This window comes from Haliaeetus albicilla, chromosome 2, assembly GCF_947461875.1.
Source record: "Haliaeetus albicilla chromosome 2, bHalAlb1.1, whole genome shotgun sequence".
In the NCBI taxonomy this organism is placed as follows: domain Eukaryota; kingdom Metazoa; phylum Chordata; class Aves; order Accipitriformes; family Accipitridae; genus Haliaeetus; species Haliaeetus albicilla.
The window spans coordinates 76,214,342-76,238,778 of record NC_091484.1 but is presented as its reverse complement, the minus strand read 5'-3'; the positions used below and the strand labels follow the sequence as shown (position 1 = coordinate 76,238,778).

Here is a 24,437-nt window from a genome sequence, read left to right as displayed (position 1 = left end):
TTCTATCTTTCTTAAATGTAAGCATTTTTTGCTATTACACAGTTATGGTGACCTCTATTGTGAAAAGGTAAAAAGCATCATTGTCATTGTATCTGTGATTTTAGATATTAGTTATTTCAGTATTTGGAGATGGAGAGCATCCGATTCTCCAGACTTACTGCACCAAAGATGCAATGTTACTGTATGTTTTAATGGGGCAAGAGGTATAGTATGACAAAGCATGTAAGATTTTAGGATCAAGTCCATTCATAAAGTCTGACAAAGCAAGAGAGAGATCAGAAAGCGTTGCATAAGTTTAGGAATGAGATATAGGCAAAAAGATACTTGGTTTAATTTTTCCTTCATGTTGTGTGGCCATCACTTTTTCAGGTTCAGTTCTACCTCCCACAAAATTAATTCAATTTCTATGCATGGATTCCAGTTATCTATCCTGACTTTGCACCATGGTGTTCTCCTTACTGAAATGTAAGGCAGAATATTAATTTAGATCTGGAGCATTCTTTACATTATTCCTAATATCACCCACATCCACTCTACACAGAAACTTCACATCTTTTCCTGATATCTTTTTATTGATATGATATGGAAATTGCTTGTTGTTTAATTTCCGTGACTCAAGGACTAGGTCTGACCTTATCTGAATCACATTATTTCCAACACCAAGACTCAGACCACTAGTTCTAGAGCTATTTGTTGCTCACTACACTTTTTTCATTCCTTTGCACTCTTTCTTTAGAGATCAGAAAATTCTCCAGAGAATGAGCTAATAAGCTTCCTTCTCTTCAGGCATGTTCCTCAGCTTTATGATTTATCCTGATCTGTTCTAGAAGGAACTGGATGTGTTGGAGGAACAATCTGGATTTTTTCCCCTGTTGCCATAAGAAATCTTTCTGTTGTATATCCACACCAAAAGAGTGGATACCCAGCATATATATATATATATATAGTGTATATATATATATATACCCAGTACATAGTCCACTTCTTTGTTCTGTGGACCCATGCTGGTGACAGGCTTCCTGAATTTTCTTAACAGGGAAATAAGTGTTACATGTTTCTCCTTATTATTTGTTCAAATCCCAGTTTTTTTCCCATTATTTTTTGCATTGTTTCTCAATATACCAATCCCTTACCTAGCAAGATGTCAAACAGAGTCAGTATAACAACCTGTTTGTCTTCTTGATTGTTCCCTTTTTTGCTGAGTTTGGTTTCATTTTTTCGGTTTCCTTTACCACTAACATTTGTTCCTTGTTCTTCAGTGCAGCAAACTTCTTCAAACCTAATTCAACTCTTCCTCTTCTTTGCCTTTGTGGTCATTTTTCCACCTGGATCACATTCCTTATCTAGCAGGCTATATAGCTTCCTTATCTTCAGATCTTATTTGACAGATGCCTACATATTTGTGTTGTGTCAGACCCTACTCTCCTTTCCTGTATCTTGTCTTCAAAATCCCATTCTACTATCATCTCTAGCTTTATTCCTTTGTCCCTGGGTCCCCTCTTTCTCATGTGTTATAAGGTGACATTTCATACTTCAATATATTCCACTGCATATCCACTTTTGAAAAAAAAAAATCTCATAGCTTCAAATCTTGGTCTCACATCCTCCTTCAAATATTGCTACGGCTGTCTCACTTATTATCCCTGCCTTCTTGTCTTTCTTTGAAGGGAAAACATTAGCTTCTTTCAAGCAAACGCCCTTCTTTATTGCCTCTTAGAAGCTGAAGCTGCAATCTGCACTTCATCAAGGTTCTACATTTATTAATATATTTATTAATGTAGCAAGCAATTCTTGCCCAGTGAACACTCCAGCTAAAAGGGCCTCTGTCTAATTTACACAACAGAGCCTCGAAGACAAGGAAGATCCTGAAGATTACGTATTGCATGCAACCTATCAAGCAGGAGGCACAGAAGTTCACTTACCCAAACAAACAAGGACTCAATTCTTCCCTACAAAGGACTGGATCCCACACAAACTCTCCTATTTGCTCTCCTCCCACTGTTTTCGGTAAATCTAATCTCATGCTTCCTCCATGTTGTAAAATCACAAATGGATCTTGGAGAGGTCTGAGACTCTCAAATATGGATTTTTAAGTTAGGTCAAGCTGCTTGTTTTTTAGCACTGTAACGTAATTGACAGCTGTTTCCCCTTAAAAATAGCTGCTTCCCTATCTTTTTCAAACACCAAAAGACTAAGCCGTAAAATACATGATGACATGTATTTATATTACATAACTGTAAACACTGAGTGAAAACTGCTCACACACGTAATTTCCCCTTGCTGTTGGTCTCCCAGGCGTTCTCAAGAAGGGGGGGGGAACTACCTTTGAAAAAGTTTTCCCAGAAAACTAGCTCATATTTCCATCAAGAACTGAGTATGCCCCATGTGTCTGGATCTTTTATGTGAAGTTGTAATTGCTTTTACCATTGGACAAGCCAAATTGTCATTTTATAGAAAGCCTCTCTTCAACAGCCAAATAGCATGAGGAGAGTAGGTGCATTTTAGGGGAACTCTAAATTAGAGATTGGTTCTGAGACAGGAAAAGGTGTCAGTTAAGGAAAGTGGATTGAGGGTGGAGGACCCATTGTTCCACCCACAATTCATGCAACAGAGCATCACTTTCTTTTTCAATGTCCTACGTGACTGAAAGAGTTTAAAAGTCAAGTAACACGTCAGAATCAGGATTATGTCACAATAATTGATACAGAAAAGGATACAGAAAAAAATGGCTTGATACAGATTACTACAATGACAATTATCTTCTGTTATACATCTCAATAAAAACTTGTTTTATTGAGTAAAGGTACTCTTCCCAGAGCTTGGCTTTCAATATTTTTTAATTGCACTAATATTTTATAATTTTAATATGGTTATTTGAGATTATTTAAGATTCTTTATCATAATGAAGTGTATGGTTAATTAAGAGTGGTTATCCTGTCCTTGCAGCAATATGAAATAATCCAGATGAAAATGGACCAGCAAATCATGTCTGAAAGGCAGGTAACATCATGGCTAGAGATGCCAAAGTTCAGTAGTCAATGTACAGTTTCTTCTCTGATTTGTGGCACCTTGTTCTGGCCACAGTAAAGCAATGTGCTCACATGCTTACAGCACATGCCCAACAAATCATACGTATCTGGAAGCTCTTTGATAAATCAATTCCCACAGGCTTCTGCTTCCCATTTGTGACATGTCCCTCCTGTTCTATGAAAATTCTATAAAGCAGGAATTGTGTGGCTATGGGTAAACAACTGATCTTGAGGCCAGGTAAAGCATGACCCATAGTAATTGCACATACACATGCTCTTACCCTACAGCAAATCTGAGATAACTTTCTCCTGTGTGAAACAAGGATGAACACATCTGTTTGCCCTATAAGTTAGTGCATATAAGGTCAGAGCGATTGGGGAGTAGTAAGTGGCATGCTGAGGTTACTCTGGATGTGGCTTTGCTCTTTCTGACTCTTTGGCAAGGAGAGCTTCTGATCTTTATTACAGCCCATAGGTATTACTGTACTATAAATATATAATGTACATCTATAACAGTATGTCTCATAGCGAAATGCTGTCCTATGGAGATGAGTAAAGACAGAACTGTTATATTTTTTTAAAAATTGATAAAAACAGTTTGCCAATGGACCAAAGCAGGAAGATTCTTGGAATATGGCTTGCAACCTGACAAATAATTACAGAAGTAAAACCAAGTTGACAAATGGATATACTTGAGCATAGTACGGCGCATAATAATGATAACAATGCATAGTTCATCCAACATCCTCTAAGCACTTAAAAATCAGATTCCTTAGATAAGCAAGTTATTCGTTCAGGAAGGTATAATAGTTCTGTAAATGCTGAAGCTAGATGCTCTGCATAGCCAGAGAGGGATTGTAGCCTCTGGTCCCTTAGCCTGTCTGATCAGGCTTTCCTCTCACTTGAAGTTCAAACAAGTAAAAACTTCTCTCCCCTGTAACATGTCAAGTGCAGCTCAGGTTCATTTATTATGGGAAGGATTTTTTTTGAGATGGAATAGGTATACTGGACAACTACTAACATGATTTAATGCTTGTGTGTGTTTATTTCAAGGATGGATTAGAATGAAAGATGAAGGAAATTTAACTTCCCTGGTTCAGTAAAAGGGTACCACAGGAATGAAGAATAAGTACTTAAGGGCACAGAACAACATGGTTTTAATCATATGATTCACTTAGTAAAAAATTGTTAATTGATAGAAGATTTCAGAGAACTAGATAATTTACTATTAACTAGGGGCAGACTTATTTGATGTGAGAAGTCCTAGACTGATAAGGAATCAAAACATGTTTTATTCCATTTAATAAAAAGACATTGGGTTTTGAAAAAAAGAAAAGAAAAGAAAAGAAAAGAAAAGAAAAGAAAAGAAAAGAAAAGAAAAGAAAAGAAAAGAAAAAACAATGAAAACTCCCAAATTCAGAAATGGAAACAGCACAAATAATTTTGAAACAGGACTGTACACATTTCTGGTGGAGTAAACACTACAGAAGGATAGTTATTAGAGTTGTGGGATCACAATAAGGAAAAAGGTGTTGATGCATATTTTCCTAGGTTTATAAGTGGCCAACCTTAATGAAGTACACACCCTCCTCTTGACTTGCAAAATCATTTTCCTTTTTTTTCACAGATAAAGCCATTGTTTTCTTTATTCTCACAGAAACACTTCAGAGAAAAATTTGAAAAGATACCCAAATGACCAATGCTGACTATAGAATTACATTTGTGATCTGCTATCAGTAAGTGATAATGTATCCCTAAGTCGACAAAAAAGATTGCAAACACTGGTGGTTTGATTCTATTGGTCAGCAAATTTGTGAGTAACACAATGAGTCTGTGTGTCAGATGAGGTTCCATTTATTTTCTCCAGGCAGCTTGAAATCGGCAGTACACTGCTTTTCCACAAAGGAATTTGACCAAGGAATTTTCTCATTGAATACATTCTTTGCTCTAATAGGTTCTAGTAATGATGGTTTTATGCAATAAAGCTATTGCACTGATTAAGAAAAATACAGCAATGAAAACAGACAGTGTGACTGGTTGGTAAGAAGCTGAAATTTAAAGAAGGCTTTTCAATGAATGGATCAGAATCAGCCACATCCCAATATAGCAATGGCTTTGCATGAGTAAGCTCAGTGAGGAAGGTGCCAAGTGTTAGAGGTGATGAGACAGCATCTAGCAGAGAAAGCTTGTGCTGCAGTTCCAGTACATGCTGTAACTTCAGTAAGACTGTGGAGTTTACTGAAGCTGCCATTACTGGGTCAGCGTAAACCACTCCTCAATATTCATCTTTCCTGCATGCAATGTGCCATTCTTGGATGCAACGGTGAGGCCCACATGGTGGCTTGCAGCCCACCTTTAAGCCCAGTCTCTCCTATGTACATGGAAAATATCTTGTAGCTCTTAACAACATGAAGATTTTAGTTCACATTTTGCACATTCAGGAAGATTGGTCCCTTGAGCTAGTACAATACGCCCACTATTTTTTAATTTTTCACTGGTTGTAAAAAAAAAAAAGAGGTTACAATTGTTAGTGACTAGCATTCCTTCCTGTACCAGAAGCAACAACACGTTCTCAGCAACTTCCTCAGGAATTCTCACTCCTCTTTGGCCATTTGTTATCAGTCCTACCAGTGATGATCATTAGTGCATGGAGTATGATAAACTCATTACCAAAATCTACAAAGCAGTGCAAACCCCTGCATTTCCTGGCATGCGTCCCCATTAAATAAAAATACTTAGATTGTCAGTGATTTAGAACAACTCCCTGACAGACCTAGCTGAAATCTGGAATTTCCGTTTACATGAAAAATCAGTAACAATGTAAAAATTATGGAGCCAGACCAAAAGTCAGCCTATCCTAGCATCCAGTCAGCAGCAGCAATAGCAAACATCAAGGCAGAACACAAAAACAGGGTATATGGAGATTACATCTAGACAGGTGAGTTTAAAGATACCGAAGCATGCATGTTCCAGTAATTTGTCTAAATTTATTTGAACCCCTTCATATTTTTGGCCTCCTCATCTCCCAGTACTGACAGTTACTTATGCTGTGGAAAAAAAGTACTGTGGTTTGTTTTGAAATCGAAGCCTGAGCATTTCCACAACATCCCCTAAGTTTTTGGGCTCTGAGAAATAATGTATAATCACTCCTTATTCAACCTTATCATGGAAGTCTAAATATTTATCACATCCAAGTTATTCCTCTTCAATGCTGAAGAGGAAAGATTTTATCTGTCCTCACACAGAAGCTAGTCCACACTAAAGGGAAACTTTGGTTTTTGTCTTCCACCGTGTGTCTTTTCTGACCGGGGGAGACAAGACTACATGCAAGATAGAGACATGAGAAGATCATGTATTTATGCAAAGACATTACCATGTTTTTATTCTGTTCTCACTTCTTATCACCTTAACTCCCAACACGTTATTTCTTTTTTGAATTGATATGTTCAGATAATTAAATTACTAGTAGTGGTGCCAGCATTTGTCTCCTTTTTTATAATAGCCTATTTAAAGCCCATCACTAGGTAAGTATAGTTGAGAATCTTTTTTCATCATGTATAATGCTTTGCACTGAATTTCATCTCCCATTTTATTCACCAGTTACTATAAGACAGAATTCATTTCACCACTTGATGTTTACAGTGTAAAGCCTCAGTATGATTAGGTAATTGAGATTTTCTTTTTATAGAGGGGAGGTAAGTAAGCATTTCAGGACATGATTTATCTCATTCTAAGCTAGACAATCAAAATAAGTCAAATGAATCATGATCTTTTTCTCTTTGCTGACCGTAAAAGAAGCCTAGATGCAAATATTTCCATAGAAAGTAAATAAAATAAAATAGATCATTACCCTCAAAATAGCAAAAATCTAAGAAATAGGAGTTTTAGCTAGTAGTTCTCCTTCAAAATCAAAGAAAAAAGATAGGCGCTGCCCACAGCAATTCCCCTCACCTTTCTTGGCACTTATTTTCAGATAGGATGACTCTCTCTTGGAGAGGCTTCTCTCTTTTCACTGATTACAGAGGGAGCTGGGAGGACTGATACTTGGCGTAATTTTTAGAAGGCTAACCCTAGATGAAATTACTCCAGTGTTGGCACTATGAGATCCTTCTGAACTGCTAGAACTTAGTCACAGATTTAAGAAGGTGCTAACAGGTCTTGATCATTCTGATCCGCACCAACTACTGCAGCTATCATTCCCAAGTTATGTGGCATGGTCACAACTGCGTGCCATCTTCCATCTTACAGACATGGGAAGCATCTGTCCACAGATGTGACTGCTCTGAGGAAGTCTGTAAGCTTTGTGGTCTCATTATCCTGCACTTCTTCTAGATCAGTGCTGGATGGGTTGAACTGCACAGGTCTTGGTACAGCGGTACTTATCCTTCAGTTAATCAACCTCACTATTTACTCCACATTCAGTGCTCTTCCTTTTAACTTGTAATTAATGCTTCCCCACCATATAAAATAAGGTATTATTATTTTCTTCTAATTACATCGTGAAGTGAAAGCTTCAGTAAACACTGGAAATTTTCATGGACGAGAAAACATCTGAAATAATATTTTTGATTGAAAGAAACATTTCAATATTCATTAACCAAAATGTCAGTCTTCTTTTTGTTGAGCCAAATGTAAATGCTTTGGTTTGGTTTCACTGGACATACCTCTGCATCTTAGACAATGTTGTTTTTTGATAACCATGGTTCAAGATTATTCCATCCTTAGTCTTCAACTTGCTTACAAGAAATGCCAATTATTTATAGAAGAGATATTTAACAAGGGTTCCCAGAGGGTCAGCGTTGTGGGCACATGGTGAAGAACTGACCCAAACAGAAGCATTTCAACATGATTTGAGAATGTAAAATATGTCAACTTCTCAACTAAAATTAAATAATCTATCTAGCTTTTTCAACAGAACATGCACACAAAAATCATGACAACTGAAACTTCCATGGAGGTTTGTTTTGTTTTTTTTTTTAACAAACCCCCTCCACTGATTTTGTCTTAAAAACTGGGACAAAAATAATCCTAGGGAGATTTATTACTGTATGAAAATTCCATTACCTAAAACAACTCTTATTTGTCTTCAACTATTCATCCAGAACTATGCCAGTTATGTAAATAATTACTTACAATGCTTGTAACACTCACTAAATGGTACATATTTCTTGATGATATGAGCAGTGAGTTATTTGTCTTGATATTTGTAATATCCTAAGAGAAGTACTATGACATAGTCATTCAAATCTGTTACTGAAAATTACATAAACGAAACTTAGTCTGCACTTCAAAAAAAATTTATGCAAAGGTCTGAAAACACATTCCACTGTATCTAGTGACACAGAAAAATTCCAGTTTCTTATAAACAAAAGATAGGTACCAATGCCATGTATTACACAGTACCAAGTTAGAAGAGTAATGGTACTTTAAAATGATGATCTGTGAGAAAGCCATGAATTTTCCTCATAATAAAGCTACATTTTACAAACAATTCTGACATTGTGGACCAGAACTGTAATAATATTTAGATACCTAAAAATGCAAATAGGCACCATAAGGAATTTTCATGTTCACTTCAGACACTTAGCTCCCCCAAATACAAACACAGATGATTGATTGGCCTTGTCATAATCCATCTGTTAAGAATTTAGAGGTGATGGGAAAAATAAGCTCTTTGCTTATATTATTAAAGAATGTTTACCATTTTGTAACAAGTAAAGCAATACAATCAATAGCAGTTAGGACCATTGCTGCTTTTGGTGATCCTACCAAATGCCAAATATATTGTCACTTGCTCAAACACAAAAAGGAAGCCTGCAGAGGGTGGAAGCAAGGACGGGTAGCCTGGGATGAACACAGAGAAATTGTCCAAGCAGCCAGGGATCAGGTTAGGAAAGCTACAGCCCTGAGAGAATTAAATCTGACCAGGGACATCAAGGGCAACAAGAAAAGCTTCTATAGGTACATCGGTGATAAAAGGAAGACTAGGGAAAATATGGGCCCTCTCCGGAAGGAAACAGCAGACCTGGTTACCCAGGACATGGAGAAGGCTGAGGTAGTCAACGACTTTTTTGCCTCAGTCTTCACCAGCAAGTGCTCCAGCCTCACCACCCCAGACGCAGAAGGCAAAGCCAGGGACTGGGAGAATGAAGAACTGCCCACTGTAGGAGAAAATCAGGTCTGAGACCATTTAAGGAACCTGAAGGTGCACAAGTCCATGGGACCTGATGAGATGCATCCACAGGTCCTGAGGGAACTGGTGGATGAAGTGGCTAAGCCACTACCCATCATATTTGAGAAGCTGTGGCAGTCCAGGGAAGTTCTGACTGGAAAAGGGGAAACATAACCCCCATTTTTAAAAAGGGAAAAAAGGAAGAACCAGGGAACTGCAGGCCAGTCAGTCTCACCCCTGTGCCCGGCAAGATCATGGAGTGGAACTTCCTGGAAACTATGCTAAGGCCCACGGAAAATAAGGAGGTTATTGATGACAGCCAACATGGCTTCACTAAGGGCAAATCGTGCCCAACAAATTTGGTGGCCTTTTATGACAGGGTCACAGTGTTGGTGGATAAGAGAAGAGCAATGGATGTCATCTACCTGGACTTGTGCAAAGCCTTTGACACTGTCCCACACGATATCCTCGTCTCTAAATTGAAGAGACACGGATTTGACGGATGGACCACTTGGTGGATAAGGAATTGGCTGGATGGTTGCACTCAAAGAGTTGTGGTCAATGGCTTGATGTCCAAGTGGAGACTAGTGACGAGGGGCATTCCTCAGGGGTCAGTACTGGGACCAGCACTGTTTAACATCTTTGTTGATGACATGGACAGTGAGACTGAGTGCACCCTCAGCAAGTTTGCCGACAACACCAAGCTGTGTGGTGCGGTTAACACGCTGGAGGGAAGGGATGCCATCTAGAGGGACCTGGACAGGCTTGAGAGGTGGGCCCGTGTGAACCTCATGAAGTTCAACAAGGCCAAGTGCAAGGTCCTGCACATGGGTCTGGGCAATCCCAAGCACAAATACAGGCTGGGCGATGAGTGGATTGAGAGCAGCCCTGCAGAGAAGGACTTGGGGGTGTTGACTGACAAGAAGCTCAGCATGAGCTGGCAATGTGTGTTTGTAGCCCAGAAAGCCAACCGTATCCTGGCCTGCATCAAAAGAAGCATGACCAGCAGGTCGATGGAGGGGATTCTCCCCCTCTACTCCACTCTCATGAGACCCCACCTGGAGTACTGCATTCTGCCCTGGGGCCCCCAGTATAAGAAGGACATGGACCTGTTGGAGTGAGTCCAGAGGATGATCAGAGGGCTGGAGCACCTCTCCTATGAAGACAGGCTGAGAGAGTTGGGGTTGTTCAGCCTGGAGAAGGCTCTGGGGAGAGCTTAGAGCAGCCCACCAGTACCTAAAGGGGGTCTACAAGAAAGCCAGAGGGACTTTTTACAAGGGCATGTAGTGACAGGACAAGGGGTGTCAGTTTTAAACAGAAAGAGGGTAGATTTAGATCAGATGTAAGGAAGAAGTTCTTCCCTGTGAGGGTGGTGAGGCACTGCAACAGGTTGCCCAGAGCGGTTGTGGTTGCCCCATCCCCGGCAGTGTTCAAGGCCAGGTTGGATGGGGCTTTGAGCAACCTGGTCTAGTGGAAGGTGTCCCTGCCCATGGCAGGGGGGTTGGAACTAGATGATCTTCAAGGTCTCTTCCAAACCAAACCATTCTATGATTCTGTGAAATACCTTTATTAATCTGGACCTCTCTGCTGTAACTAGCTCAGAAAAATAAGAATAAATGACATATGCTATAAAATTATCACATTACTTGTGTTAGAGTGCAGAAGTGGAGTTAAGCCAATAGCCTGTAGTGTTACCATAAGCAAAAGAAATGAAGAAATGACAACAAAACCAAAAAAACAATCTGTAAACACTTGTAGGAATCTCAGTAGGTGAGCAACTGAATGCGTATCACAAATTTGGACTAAGTTGCTATTTATTTTCAAGACAATACAGAGATGTTAGAAATAAAAGCTTACATAAATCAAACCCATGCTGCTTTCAAGCACAAGCTGCTCTCTTAGTGTCAGTTGTTATTCCAAGTTGTCAGGGAACAGTTTTTTCACTTGCAGATAACTCTAAGACATTTTTTAAAAAGTGGAATTTGACAAAATGAAGAAAATGTTTATATTCTGACCCACTCTGATATTCACAGTACCACAGAAATACATTTAATCTGTATAAAAGCACAAAAACCTGCAACTGTGCTTGGGCAAGCCTCAATGAGTTTTTAAAAGCGGTTATAATGACTACTGCTTAGTTAGAGCTCAGCGTATTTATTACACCAATAAACTGAGACTAGATTTGTCATACCGTACTTACACCATCTAAAAATTAGCTGCCTAATCCATTTTATACTAGCCTTTCTTTATCATTATCATTGACGAGAGAGACTGGGGCATCACAAGCAAGTTATTCATTCCTACCTAAGACAGATACCTAAAGTATGTGAAATAAATAACCCTCTAAATGAGTCTTGCTTTCAGCTGTCAAGAGAGGGAGCATAGGCAACTACCTTTGACATGATGCCTAATGTTTAGATGGAGTCATTTATATCAGATAAAGTGGACTGATCACTGCCACTTTAACAGCGCCTATATATATATATACACACACACACAAGTGTATGTGTATACAACAAAAAAAGACAAGATTAGGTGAGTAAATCTGCATAACTTCCCTATATTTATCAGAGTAAACATCAAGACAGATTAAAAAGGCCAGAGAGTTAAGTACATCATGGTTGTTTCCTCACTTTGCACAGCTTGTTTGCTTTGCAGTTTATGAAACAGGGATACAAAGACACTCACAGATTGATAGATCTTGATAAGATGACAGACACAGTCAGAAGGATGCACCCACAGGGACCAATTTCAAACTGAAAAAGAAAAGGACTATTTTTATTTTGTTTGTTGTGTACATTTTTTGTCCAATCCTAAAGACACACAAATTGAACTGAAAAGCTGAAAGAATTGTTCTCATTTATACTAAAACTGAATTTGTTGCTCTGTTTGTTAAAATGCAAGACATGTCCATATAGTGTTTGAAACAATGTTCGGAAGACATCATAGGGGACTGATAAACACTGAAACCTGAACTATAACAGGTTTTGTATCTTCTCTATACACAGTACCTGATGAATATTTTGCTGAAGAAATACAATCAGATCTTCATATCTTGTGGCACTATGTAGTATTAGCTGGGAAGAAATGTAAGAAGAAAAAAAAAGTAACTGAATCAATAACAATTCATTTTTATAATCCGAAAGCTGGAGTAAAGTAGCCGAAACTTTAAATCTAACTGGAAAAATTTGAATAAACAAAATGGAATAAAGATCTAAAGAAATCTACCACTTACTGTTGCTAAATGGTATAATACTGTATCTCCACACTTCGTATATTCTGAATTTTTAAATACTGCTTCCTGTTGTTTTTAAATTCATTGAACAGTTTGATTAAACTTTAAGCATTGTTTTTTCAATGAAAAACAATTCCTAGAAGAAACATAGGAATACTGCAGCTTTAGAAGACATAGAATGGGCAAGTAGCTTAGGAGTTTATACCTATGAGGTGACCCATCTATAGCAGGCATATATCAGAGCACTTCTTATCATAATCAGAGAATACGCCCATGAATACTCCTATTTAACATGAAGTTCAGGAGAGTTCACAGACCCAGGCCCTTATTTCAACATTCTTTGTCTATTTTTCCATCTTCAGATTTTGACAGAAATGATGGTCTTGCGGATACTGTGTGAGGAAAGATGAAGCAGTCTGGATTATATTCCTTTCCATCACATTTTCACTGTGGCTATATCCACATGACCTTTGATAAGCAGTACTTAGAGGCAGCATAATGGTGCTAGTTGCACTCCAAAATAGCCAGCAGCTGAGAATTCTGTTAACGTATTAATTATCTTGTCTCTTGGAAAAGCATATTATAGGCAAGGTTTTCTGCTGCATTCACCCTATTATACAGGTTTTCACCTTCAGTTGTTCCAAAACTGTCTGGTTCTGAAAAGTTGTTGGCACATCCATTCCTCCATTTAGGAGGCCAGTAATATTTCCTTAAACCACTAAAGCCTGGCTTATGGCATCACTGTTTGCAAAGCCATCTGAGAGCTTCAGATGGAAATAAAGGCATAACTGGAAAGTATTTTGCCATTTAGATCTTCTGGAGGGAAAAAAAAGGCAAAGAATTCTGTGTAAGACAAGAAGAAAATACTGCCTTTTGATGCTCACGGCCATGCTGGTCAACTTGAAAGGATCCATGTTCACTTTTACTACATATCAATAAAAGTAGGCACAGTTTATAAGCTTGAAAAGTAGACGGAAAAAAAAGGACTTCAGAGAGCCCAATTGCCCACAGACACTGGGAGGACTCAGAGCCAGCCAGCCAGACTACAGGATTTTGTTACTTCCTATTGGTTTTTGGATCACAACTAACTAATTTGACATAAAAGATTTTAAAACACTAAGAGAGCAATGGAAATCAGATTCATTGTACTAAAATAAGAAAAGCTAGAAAGAGGATATATGGAGAGTGTTACTGTGAGTTACGCAGAGCCTTACAGTTTCTAAGATTCCATCTGCCTTGTATTTTCCTATGGGAGTGAACTGCTGTCTTCCTGATGGCCTGAAGAGAATATTCAGACAAAACCAAAGCTCATGTTAGAAGGAACAAAATGGCATTAAAGAGAAATCAAGATGTTATATTAACTGAATGATGAGCCAAAGATTTTGTATTATTATTTTTAACCACTTTTTAAAAAAGGGACCTCTTGCATAATAAGTTCATATTACATATTAAACAAATTTTTATCAATGAAACATATACTTTAGCTATGCTGTGCTCTCAGTATACTTAATATCAATTACAAGTTTCTCTATACAGAAAGAGGATAAATATAGGTTTAAGATGTTAATGACAGTTTTTATTGGAAAAGAATATTAAAGCAATGACATTAAAACAAGAAGAACATATGTACAATATCATCACATAGGAAGGATTTATAGATGTAAAATATGCAAAATATCATTTGAAATGTCTTTGAATTTTCTGCTTCTATTTCAGGTTTGAAGAAGGACTTCTGTGCCCAAAAGCTTCTCTGTTATTTTTCAGCTATCTTAGTTGATCTAATAAAAGAAATGACCTATTCTCACAAAACCTGGCTCACTTGAAAATATCATGTCACATCCAGTACAGCCAAAGCAAATCTAAAAGTTAGATGTCTTGTCTACAAGCAGCTTAATTGCATAGCATAAACTAAGTAACTAGTAGGAAGCTACAGCAAAAGGAAATTAATCCCAGCCATAATAGAATATCCTGCAATACAAAATTGTTGGAGTAAAATGCTGTCTCTGGAAAAATAACTCTTGATAATGGTTTTGGAGGAATCCTAGCCTCAATGAAATCCACAGGATCTTTCACAGCAATTTCAAAGAATTTGACTATTTTGTCCAAGCTACTGAGACAGCAGAAATGACATTTTGCATTTCTCCCTAAGCCATTTTAGACTGCATACATACATGTTATAAAACTTTCATTTTGTAAACTATGTACATATATAACAGACACAAGTATAAGAGCATTGTACAGTAACTAAAACCGCTTCTCCTACTTACAGTGCCACAATTGCTTTTTCATTGCCTCCTGCACGCCACAATATGTCTGCAATAGCCATGGTGAGGCATTTGGTCCTGTGTACTTCTGAGGGCTGAAGACAACTGCAGTCCAGGAAATGGAAGAAATAGACAAGTAACAAAATGTATACTGGGAAGCTTACTCATTAGAGGGCAAACTGCCCCAATTACAGTATACATAGATTCATAGCAGGTTTGCAGCTAAAAGAACAAAAGCAATTTTCTGAGACTATTTAGGTGTTGCAATGCCTAATAATGAGGCTCCAGCAAGCTGCCTTAGAAAATAATCATTTAGGTATCTCAGTTCCTTCTGTAGTCAAGAAAAGAGACAAATTGGATGGCCAACTCAAAAAAATCCTGTGAGCTGAACAGGAAGCTAGTATTGTTACTGAGAAGACGTACCGGGTGTAAAGGTACAGTTGAATCTGACTTTTCTCTGAGGATTAAGCATCTGAATGAAATGCCATGAGACCACTCACTGTGCATGCAGTATGAAGCCTTCTCAGCACTAGACTGAACAGGTGATAGGAGGATGTGATGCTGTTGTTTAGCACCTAAAGAGCTCTAAGGAGGGAGATGCAACTGAAGTTACCACTGGAATATGGACTTTCTGGAACCATTCTTTGAAGTGAACCACCTTAAATCTCATTTTAGGCACTCAAGAAGGTACCTTGGATCTTACTGAAGGTAATCAGATCCAGTGAATAGAGCTGTATCTAGAACAACTTCCTCTTTAGATTGCTAGTAAAACAAACTGGGCACAGTGGGTAGGTCTTCTCTGAAGTCACAAGCAAAACAGAAATTTGAGGGAAGTTAATTCACCTAGGTCAAGTGTTAACAGCAGTGTGTTGCATTTGGGTGATCTGGATGAGCTTATGTTGCTCATAATGATGGTTAGACTGCTGTTATGGGTACTTAAGCTAAGCAATTGTAAGCTTGCTAGCCTATGTCTATATATTCTACAACGATACCCTTGTAATACAGGTGAACCTAAGAGATAAAATGCACAATCTCTATTTCTAGGAGATCAATACTAAAAATTGTGTCTGATTTATAAGGAATGGTTAAAACAAAACTGTTATTAAGACCAATGGACCAAAATCAAGAGAAGACTAAGGTATGATCAACAACAGGAACTGATTATGCACAGATCTATAGTCATACCCTGGAAACTAATCTTCTAAAAAAAATAGTGGATGCTCTTTCAGATTATATATTTGTAATTGGTTTGACAAAAAAACAGGTAAATGTACTTTAGGGAACAATACTGTATCGCCAAATAATGGACAAGAGAAGCTAATTCATCTTTAAATCTGTAATAAAATTGTTTTAATATTCTGTAACAGGATTGTTTTATATATTAAATATGGATTTTAGTTTATAAAGGCCTTCATACTTAATTTCTTTCTTAAGTTCTTATTTCTTAACTCTTGTCAACAACATAATGTTCTTACTTAGTACTAAACTTCATCTAAAGTACTATCTGCAATAAACAGTATGCTTGCATTTTTTTAATAAGGTATGCCCAAAGTGGTGACCTAAAACATTATGGTGACTGACCTAGTATTGGTCTGTGAAGCCCCACTGTTTCTGAAATATCTTCACTTAGATGCTTGGCTTGGAAGTTACACAATGATATGCAGATCTACAAGATGCTTACAGTAGTTTATTGATCTATATGTAAGCAACGCTGTCAACACATTTCCTACAAGCTGTGTTTTGTGAAGTCTTCTAATACCTCCTGTTATTCTAATTTCCAAGATGTGAATGGAGAAATAAAGGACCAGGAGGCCAAAAGTCACACAATGGAAAACTGGCAGATTTAAAAATAAAACCCAACATCCATGAGCCTGAAGAAGAGGACAACAGATCCATGCCCCTGGGAAGCACAGAACTGGAATTTTCTCTAGTGGCTTCAAGAATGGCAGTCTTTGAAATTCAGATATTATCAGTCTTAAGAGTGTTACCAGCATGGGAGATGATGTCAAAACCTGTTCCCAGCATTTCAGTAAAAAATCTAATAATTCAAAAGACTAAACAAGAAACACCAAACATCAAAAAATTAAACAGACTTTCAAGTTCAATGTCTGCCTTGAATATAATGTTCATTTAGAGAATGTTTCTCCCTCTGAAGGATGTGAGATATGGGAAATAATTGGTGAGAGTTTTCAAGTAAAAAAAATATAATCACAACTTTCTCTTATCTCTGCCTGTGTTCTAATACAGACACTCAGAAATTTATGGGAAGCATAGCAACTAATTTACATGTCTGAAAGAGGTAGCAGAGTAAGAAGGAGACATGATAATTATTTCTTGAATGTCGAAGAAGCCTGAAGTTAAACACTTACTGTGAAGTGGTTAGTAATTTGAAAATTCAGGTTAGAATTAGAAAGGAATATTAATCCTCTCATTTCAAGCTCTAAGACTTCCCTCTCTTTCTGCCTAAGAGTTTCTGCCTGTGGCAAACACATCATAAGAAAAATATGTTTATCTCATGAATAAAACAGTCCATCTTGCTATTCATTTTAAGGAGCCTGGAGGCTTTTAGCATTTCTGTGCATAAAGACAAAGAGCTCACCTGCTAACCTGAAATCCTACAGAGAATTTCTGCATATTTCAGCATCATTTTTCATATACAAAATATGTAAAAACAATTTTAAAACCATGCGGATAATAGGAGGGGAAAAATAGGAGAGGCAAATGTTGCCAAGTAAACAGGATAGTTTGTAGCTGGCATGAGTGGGGACACTTATAGTTTAAACAATCTGGCCTTAATCCACTTATTTGGGTGCCACATAATTTTATGATATTTACTATCACTGAACCACATTGAAAGAGGAAAAGGTTAACATCTCTATTTTTACTAAGGATGACCTGAGACTCAAAGGGACCAATGAGCAGATGATCAAAGGCTGTCCTCCAAGCTGAAACAAATTCTTGGCTTTCACAACCAGAAATAATTCTTTGGTGAATTCTGTGGAGGTTCCTGGTCATAAAACCTAAATATGTACTGATTTTCTTGCATGCAAGTTTCTGAGTTTTCTCTTTTATGTGGACAAGAGCTTCATTGTGCCTTGAAAAGTCTACTTCCATTATAAGCTAAATTAGAATAATAAAGTTTTGCTAGCTAATTTTTGCACTTTTAAAAAGTGTGCTCTGAACAGCAGGTTCTTGATAGGAATTACAGACCGATGTGATGTACTGAAAGAACTGAACAGAAGAAGAAAAAAACTAAACCGCATAACATTGCAGAATTAACTTGACATTACACTCTGCACATGTATTATACCACTGACCCTATCTCTTTATCAGTCCATCCTAACTGCCTTTAAGTGACTTCAAGGAACAGGCAATTTTCAAGTGATGAATTCATAGCATCTTGTTTATTTGGCCCTTGTCTTGGGGTCTGCTGGCAATCAGTGCCAATAACGACTAGCAACAGCAATAGTAGTAGTACCTGTAAAACTTTCAGTATTGTATTTAGACTCTAAGCCTGTTTTTCAACATTTCTACTGGCTTACTAGGTGTCTTGTATCAGGACTGCCTACACACTAGTACTGGACCTGGGCACCAGTGTGGACCCCCTAGGGCCTGGTAATCCTTTGATTCTCATCTCCCACCCTGGGTGCTGAAGGCAAATAATGATGTTCTACAGGTGCCTGTTTCATTCCATTATTGATGAAAACAGCCCAAACAATGAATTTACATTAAGTGCCACTCAGACAAAACTAATAAAAATCAACAGAGACCCTGTCACTTTCCTAAAGAGCTCCAAGCAGAAAAGTGTATATTTATGGCCAAATTTTTATACAGGATGAACATTTTTACATTGTAAGGTAATGAAGTTCAAGAAAATTCTCAGCATGAAAGATTTTCTTCTGACTAAATTGGGGTCAGTGTATCACCCACAAATAACACAAGGTGGTGGCAGCGTAAACCAGTAAAATACTGTTGCACCTATTCAACAAACTGCATCTATAAAGCACAGGAAAGCTTTGTGAAATTTTTCTTTTGTAATGGACTTAATTTGTTATTGAAAACAAAAGGTGAATACAAGAAGTCTGGTAATACAGTAATTTTTTTAGACATTATTTTCCAGCATTTCATTGAATAAGCTCTGTTCCTTCAGCAAAGTGACAAGTATGTTAATATTATAGACGTGCAAGCAATTTTCCTTGACACTAGCAATACTTAACAATATTCCTTTAAAGTAAGTAGAAAATACACACAGAGAATTTAAATTCAAATTCTATTAAGGAGTTTAACTGTGAAAGATCAAACACAGTAGCAAGAAAAAAAAATTATAGCTGTAACTTTAATTTTTCACCCTCCCTGAGATTCATAGTGTCAAAAGCTGCATGAATTTCATGGTCTTTCAAGCCTTGATTACATTTTCTTTGAAATCATATCTCCATGGGATCTCAAGGTTAAATAATTTTCATTGGCCTCAATTCAAGCTGTTGGATTTTTTTTAGAGGTTCTTGGGTTAATGACAAGCAAGTAATTTACAAATAAAACACCAACCTCTAAATTCCTACAGTTGAAAGGGAAGTAAATACAAGTAAATCATACGCTACTTTGTTTCTTTCTCAGAGACAAAGAGAAGTTCAATAAGTTCAAACTCAAAAGGCTCCTCAGTGGCTGCAGCAGAGAAAAAAAAATTAATTCTGTATGGAAAATATTTCTGATGTCAACTGCTGACTTACCGAGTGTCTTTATTCCTGTTACTGTCTGCAAAGATAAGCTGTTGTAGGACACAGGCTTGAACTGCAGCCAGTACTCCACATGGGCCACCCTAAGGGGAATAACGGGACACTCCATGAGCAAAACAATTTGCATTGTTTGATGCTGGTGAAAACTTTTGCAAGCCATGCGCTTCCATTCAGGCTTAAGCCGTTCTTTCATCTCTCTCTTTCCATCCATGACTTTGTAGTACTCTCTGTCACTCCATTTTTTTGCAAGCCAGTGAAAATCAGTGTTACTAACTGGTATTGTTTCCCACCTCTTTTTCCTGAAAATTCCTAGACATCTATAATGTCAAAGGAAAGGTTTTTTAAAATCTGTTCTGTGATTATGCAAACAAATGAAAGATCTCCTGATCCCTATTGAGCCACAGTGTACCTTGACTTCCAGAGAGAAATCAAATCTGACTGTTTTCCAAATGGTGAAAATAAGCCTTGGTCTTTTACCTCCTCTGAGCACTATGCCCCCCCTCAAGTTCCCACTTACATCACTAAACAAAAATTTCAGTTTTATGTATAGTCCTCTGCACCAGGCAGCTATCTAACTGGGGAAGAAAGAAAATGAATGAAGTTTGAACCTTTCAAATTATTCATTTTGAAAAAAAATCACAATACCAATAAATATCATATTAACTTTAAACTTTATGGAAAATAGATAAATAGCTGTTCTGAAAGACTGTGGGATGGAGTAGCAATTCCACAGCTTATTCCTTGCTTATTCCCTGCCATCTAGCCCACCTGACTCTATTGCACAACCAAGACCTTTTCCTATGGGTTAACTATATGGCAGAGACAGCTGTACAAGCTGTCCTGAGAAGCAAATGGTATGCCCTCTTCTTGTCTAGAAAACTTCATCCAGCATAACTCCCCTTGTCACTCAATTCTCTCCCAGGTGCCTCATATCATATTATTTACTCAAGTAATTTGCTGAGGAGACAGAGAAAAGCCATCGTTTGTCTGGAACATCTAAGCATGAACGGAGCAGGCTATGCAGGACACAAGACTAACATCACAGATACCACAATACCACACATCAAATTGGTAGTACTGCAAATTACTGCAACTTAACAGAAGATTCAGCATATTAAATCCCACAGATGCTGTCCCACGTGTCTGTCAGCACATGCTGCCATTCTCAGAAATGGGTTCACTCTTAACATTAGGAAGTCCATTACTTTAACACAGGTCCTCCCTAAACCAGCATCCCATATAGGCTGACATATCAGTGCCAGCTTTGTCTACCAAGGTCACGTAAGAAAAACTATGAGAGTAAGAAAGTATGGACCACCCAGCAGGTTTTCTGGAGAGTCTGTGTTCTGATTTTAACCCATGCCAAAGTCTATGCTGTTGTTACTCTCCAAAGCATGAGATTAACCCAGGATCACACTGCTGTCATATGCTACAGTTGCGCTCCTGATTTCCACAGTAGATCACAACCAGGTTGTGACGAATCAGTTTAGGATCTGTCAAACTCCTCTCAAAACCATGGAGCAGAATGAGAAGTGCAGCCAGCACTGCTATTTTCAAATAGCAATGTGACCAAAGTGATCAGTCTAATTCTCAGGTTGTCCTAAGTATGGCATCAAGCCTAAGGGAATGGGACTTCCAGGTACATGCAGTATGCACAGTATGCAACCTAGAAAATAAAGGTCCTGTAATCAGAAAATAGCTTAGATATTGATACCTTCCATTTCCTCATTTACATTACACACACACTACCTCTCTATAGTGACTTACATAACTAATGAGTGAATCATCTGAAATATATAAAGGAAAAAAGCAAGGTTTATTTCAGTCCACCAGGGAAAGCCTCCCAGTCAAAAAAATTACGGGAACCATTCTAAATATCTTCTTATTGCACCACAGAAACTTAACGTAAGAGAGAATCAAACATTTGTTCAGCTGAAATGAATTTTGGAAGTGAGGAGGTATATATTACCTATCTGAAATAAACACATCTAAGCAAAACACTCTGGTTTACCATTCCTGTTGTGGAATTTACAGTAGGAATTTAATGGCCAGTGAGTCACTAGAAGTGATGAGATATCCTTTCTCTAGCAGCAGGGTCTGGAAACACCAAAGTAACATTTACTGTGGACCAGTGAACATTACTACCATGGTTCCTTTTGGAGTTTAAATTAACATTTAATATCTTTTTTCTGCTAGGTTTTCTTCAAACATAAGCAGCTTTTCTCTGAGATCATCAGCCTAATGAAATATTTAACTAGACAAGGTAAGTTAATTAAACATCTTAATGACACGTTTATTAGCCATCGTCCTTGCCCCAAAGCCTCTCTTCCTCTCATTTCTGTATAGTACATAATGGTCTACTTCTCTCAGGCCAGATAAAGATTTTCTGCATCAGTGCAGAAGCTTGATGAGTGTTTTGTAAAGAGGAGTCTACTCCTTCCCTAGTCTTTACTGAAGTCCTCAGATCCTTGCTGTTTAAGAGAAGAGACCTGGTGCATGGATGTCCCAGAAGCATATATCACAGGGCAGAGACAAAAGCATTAAGCTGTAGGGGAGGAGGATGCATTTTTACAATGGATCTGTTTGATTCTGGAGGCAGCTACGCATCCTCACCCTGCGTGTGGTCCCTGGTCTGAGTCTACACATTGGCCAGATGAGAAACCAGGCTGACCAACTGCATCTGGCATATGGAGCAGAAGGACAGTCTGAAGCACTGCAGTCTGAGTCTGTAAGAGTCAGGTGCCCAGGCAAGGTTGAGAAGATAGACACCAGATGAGTGAGTTTCCCACTGAATGCCCTAGACCAGAGAGATCTTTGTTAGCACCAAAAATTTCTATGGATTGGGTATGTGCTTTCCAGGCTGACCCTAGTCATAGCACGGTGGTTTTACCAACTCGGGTCACCACAGGGACCTCCTGGGGATTTTAGAAAGGGCCACTTGGTAGATGATGCCGAGGAATTGATAAAAACCTTGTTTTAGGGAGGAGCTGGCATCTTGTGGCTGCAGTCCAGAATTACAGAAACATGGCTGCAAAAGAGGTGGTCCCACCAGCCATCCCAGAGTCCCAGCCTCAGTGACACTGCAGGGGCATTTGTTCCCTTTTGTTTTAGGAATGAGCCTCATCATGTGACCCCCATATCTTTAAGAGGCAAAAATCTCCTTGTGATTTCCCAGGCACTGCAGGCAATTTTTGCTATGTCATCCCATTTTGAGACAGATAAAGCTCTATCTTAAACTTGTTAAACTCTGCCCCCCCAATTCCTTTATCTCTTAAAGTCCACCCTTAATTTATGCTCTTTTATTCTTTTACCACCACTAGCTTTCAGCTGAAGTGGCTTGTCTTCCTCCCTACGAAAAACTCCCCATCACACATACATATGTGCACACTTTCTGTAGCTACTTTAAGTTTCCCTCAGAAATATTCTATCCACCTCAAGTCTCCTAAGAAGACCTGACAAGGTCACATCATCCACTGGTAACTAGAGAAGTTAAAGAAAGAGAAAAGTCTTTAGAAGACTTTTTTTTTTTTTACTGCTGAAACACACAGCCTTTGTAAACTGAGTGTAAAAAGCAAAGATCACTTTAAAGAAGTCACTTACAGTACCTTTTTTTGCACAATGCCGTATTTTAACTGTGGTATGTTATTAAAAGTAAAACTCTGTATTTTCCATTCTTCACTGAAGCAACAAAGACTAGAGCCAAACAAAAGATTTTTTAATTCCTATAAAAAAAAGGAAAGAAAAAAGTTCTCATTTTAAAAACAAATCAAAACATAGATACATTTTCTTGCAGTAATTTGTAGAAAAGAAAGGAGGAGTGTGGAAGGGTAATGACTAACTCACTACAACCACCCTTTTCTGTTTTATACATACCGTAAATAGCAACACTCAAATGAAAAGGAGCAATTTTTTCCTTTTCCTGCAATATTCCTTCAACTCACAATGCTGTGTGCTGCTCAGCATAGGAAACTGTTTATGCAGATTGTCTGGGGCACAGTTTCCCATGAAACCGTTACAGAATATTGACTTAAATTTAACAACTGGAAAAGCAACATCTACTAATGGTTACATTAGGGAGAAAAGGACCCTGCTGAACACAGTATGGAGAAAAGGCAGCCGGTTTTGCCTGTCAGAATTGCTGGTATGAGATAAATGTTACTCAAATGTTTAACTGCTGTATGTCGGATGGCATATCAGCATGTGCCAAATTCAGATCTTGGCCCTGAACAACTGCAGACCACTGCTATTCAGGAATAGCTACACTGAAGAAATTGCATTCATGCTAAAGTAAAGCTGAGTAAATAAGAACAGACTACTCAGTGTTTGTATAGTTACTTGGACCTCTTTGATCTAGAAATGAAATTGGAAGACACCCTCATTATCTCTTCTCTGTTTTTTCTTTCCCTCTCTCTGAATGGAAAAGAAAATATTAAAAGTATTTAATGCTTCCATTTCTGGTCAGAATGAGGAAGGTAAGCACAGGATAAACAGTGATAGGGGAATAATAAACTTGTTTTAAACCACTGTCAATTTAAAGGACTGGAGAATAAGCACGTGAATAACTGACTGGAGGCATTAATAAAATAATACAAGCTTCATTAATTAAAACTATTATCTGTGCTTCAAGTGGGCTGATGCATTCTGGCATGCTCTTCTGATATTTTTCTGAATTTTGGCCAGGCATCCCTACATTGCTTTTTCACCTGAATACCAAGTAAGGAATATACTCAGGAATGAAACAGCACGTTAAGTCACACAGAAACATGCAACACATAGCAACCTACTGCAGCTTTGGCTAACTTAACCGAAAAAAACATTCTCACACATCTATTTATATTTACCATCATAGTTAGTCTTACTTTTGCAAGAGAAACATCAATTGCCTTTGATACTACGTGAAGCATATACAGTGTTGAAAGATCTGGGTTCTTACTAACTTCTCCAGTTGTTTCTTCATCCTCAACATCAACTAAAAGAAAAAAAAATAATCATATAATGTGTTGC

At 37.9% G+C, this 24,437-nt stretch overlaps 1 protein-coding gene and 1 long non-coding RNA gene across 4 annotated transcripts in view; one reads left to right on the top strand and one right to left on the bottom strand.

The window, feature by feature from the left end:
- The window catches only part of LOC138684479 (uncharacterized), a 28,907-nt gene extending 11,796 nt beyond the window's left edge, over positions 1 to 17,111 (top strand). The window contains exons 2-3 of the long non-coding RNA XR_011323771.1: positions 14,153 to 15,838; positions 16,483 to 17,111. This is a non-coding gene — a long non-coding RNA (uncharacterized lncRNA). The remainder of the gene's footprint in view (positions 1 to 14,152; positions 15,839 to 16,482) is intronic.
- The window catches only part of MINDY4 (MINDY lysine 48 deubiquitinase 4), an 81,748-nt gene that overhangs the window by 32,522 nt on the left and 24,789 nt on the right, over positions 1 to 24,437 (bottom strand). For 2 of the 3 annotated variants that reach the window (XM_069778302.1, XM_069778303.1), the window contains exons 7-13: positions 24,293 to 24,402; positions 23,039 to 23,155; positions 19,428 to 19,516; positions 14,704 to 14,805; positions 13,651 to 13,714; positions 12,213 to 12,278; positions 11,890 to 11,957 (exon numbers count right to left, since the gene is read on the bottom strand). In XM_069778302.1, coding sequence (XP_069634403.1) covers positions 11,890 to 11,957; positions 12,213 to 12,278; positions 13,651 to 13,714; positions 14,704 to 14,805; positions 19,428 to 19,516; positions 23,039 to 23,155; positions 24,293 to 24,402 — 616 coding nt within the window. The remainder of the gene's footprint in view (positions 1 to 11,889; positions 11,958 to 12,212; positions 12,279 to 13,650; positions 13,715 to 14,703; positions 14,806 to 19,427; positions 19,517 to 23,038; positions 23,156 to 24,292; positions 24,403 to 24,437) is intronic. The other variant, XM_069778304.1, reaches the window with a different exon arrangement.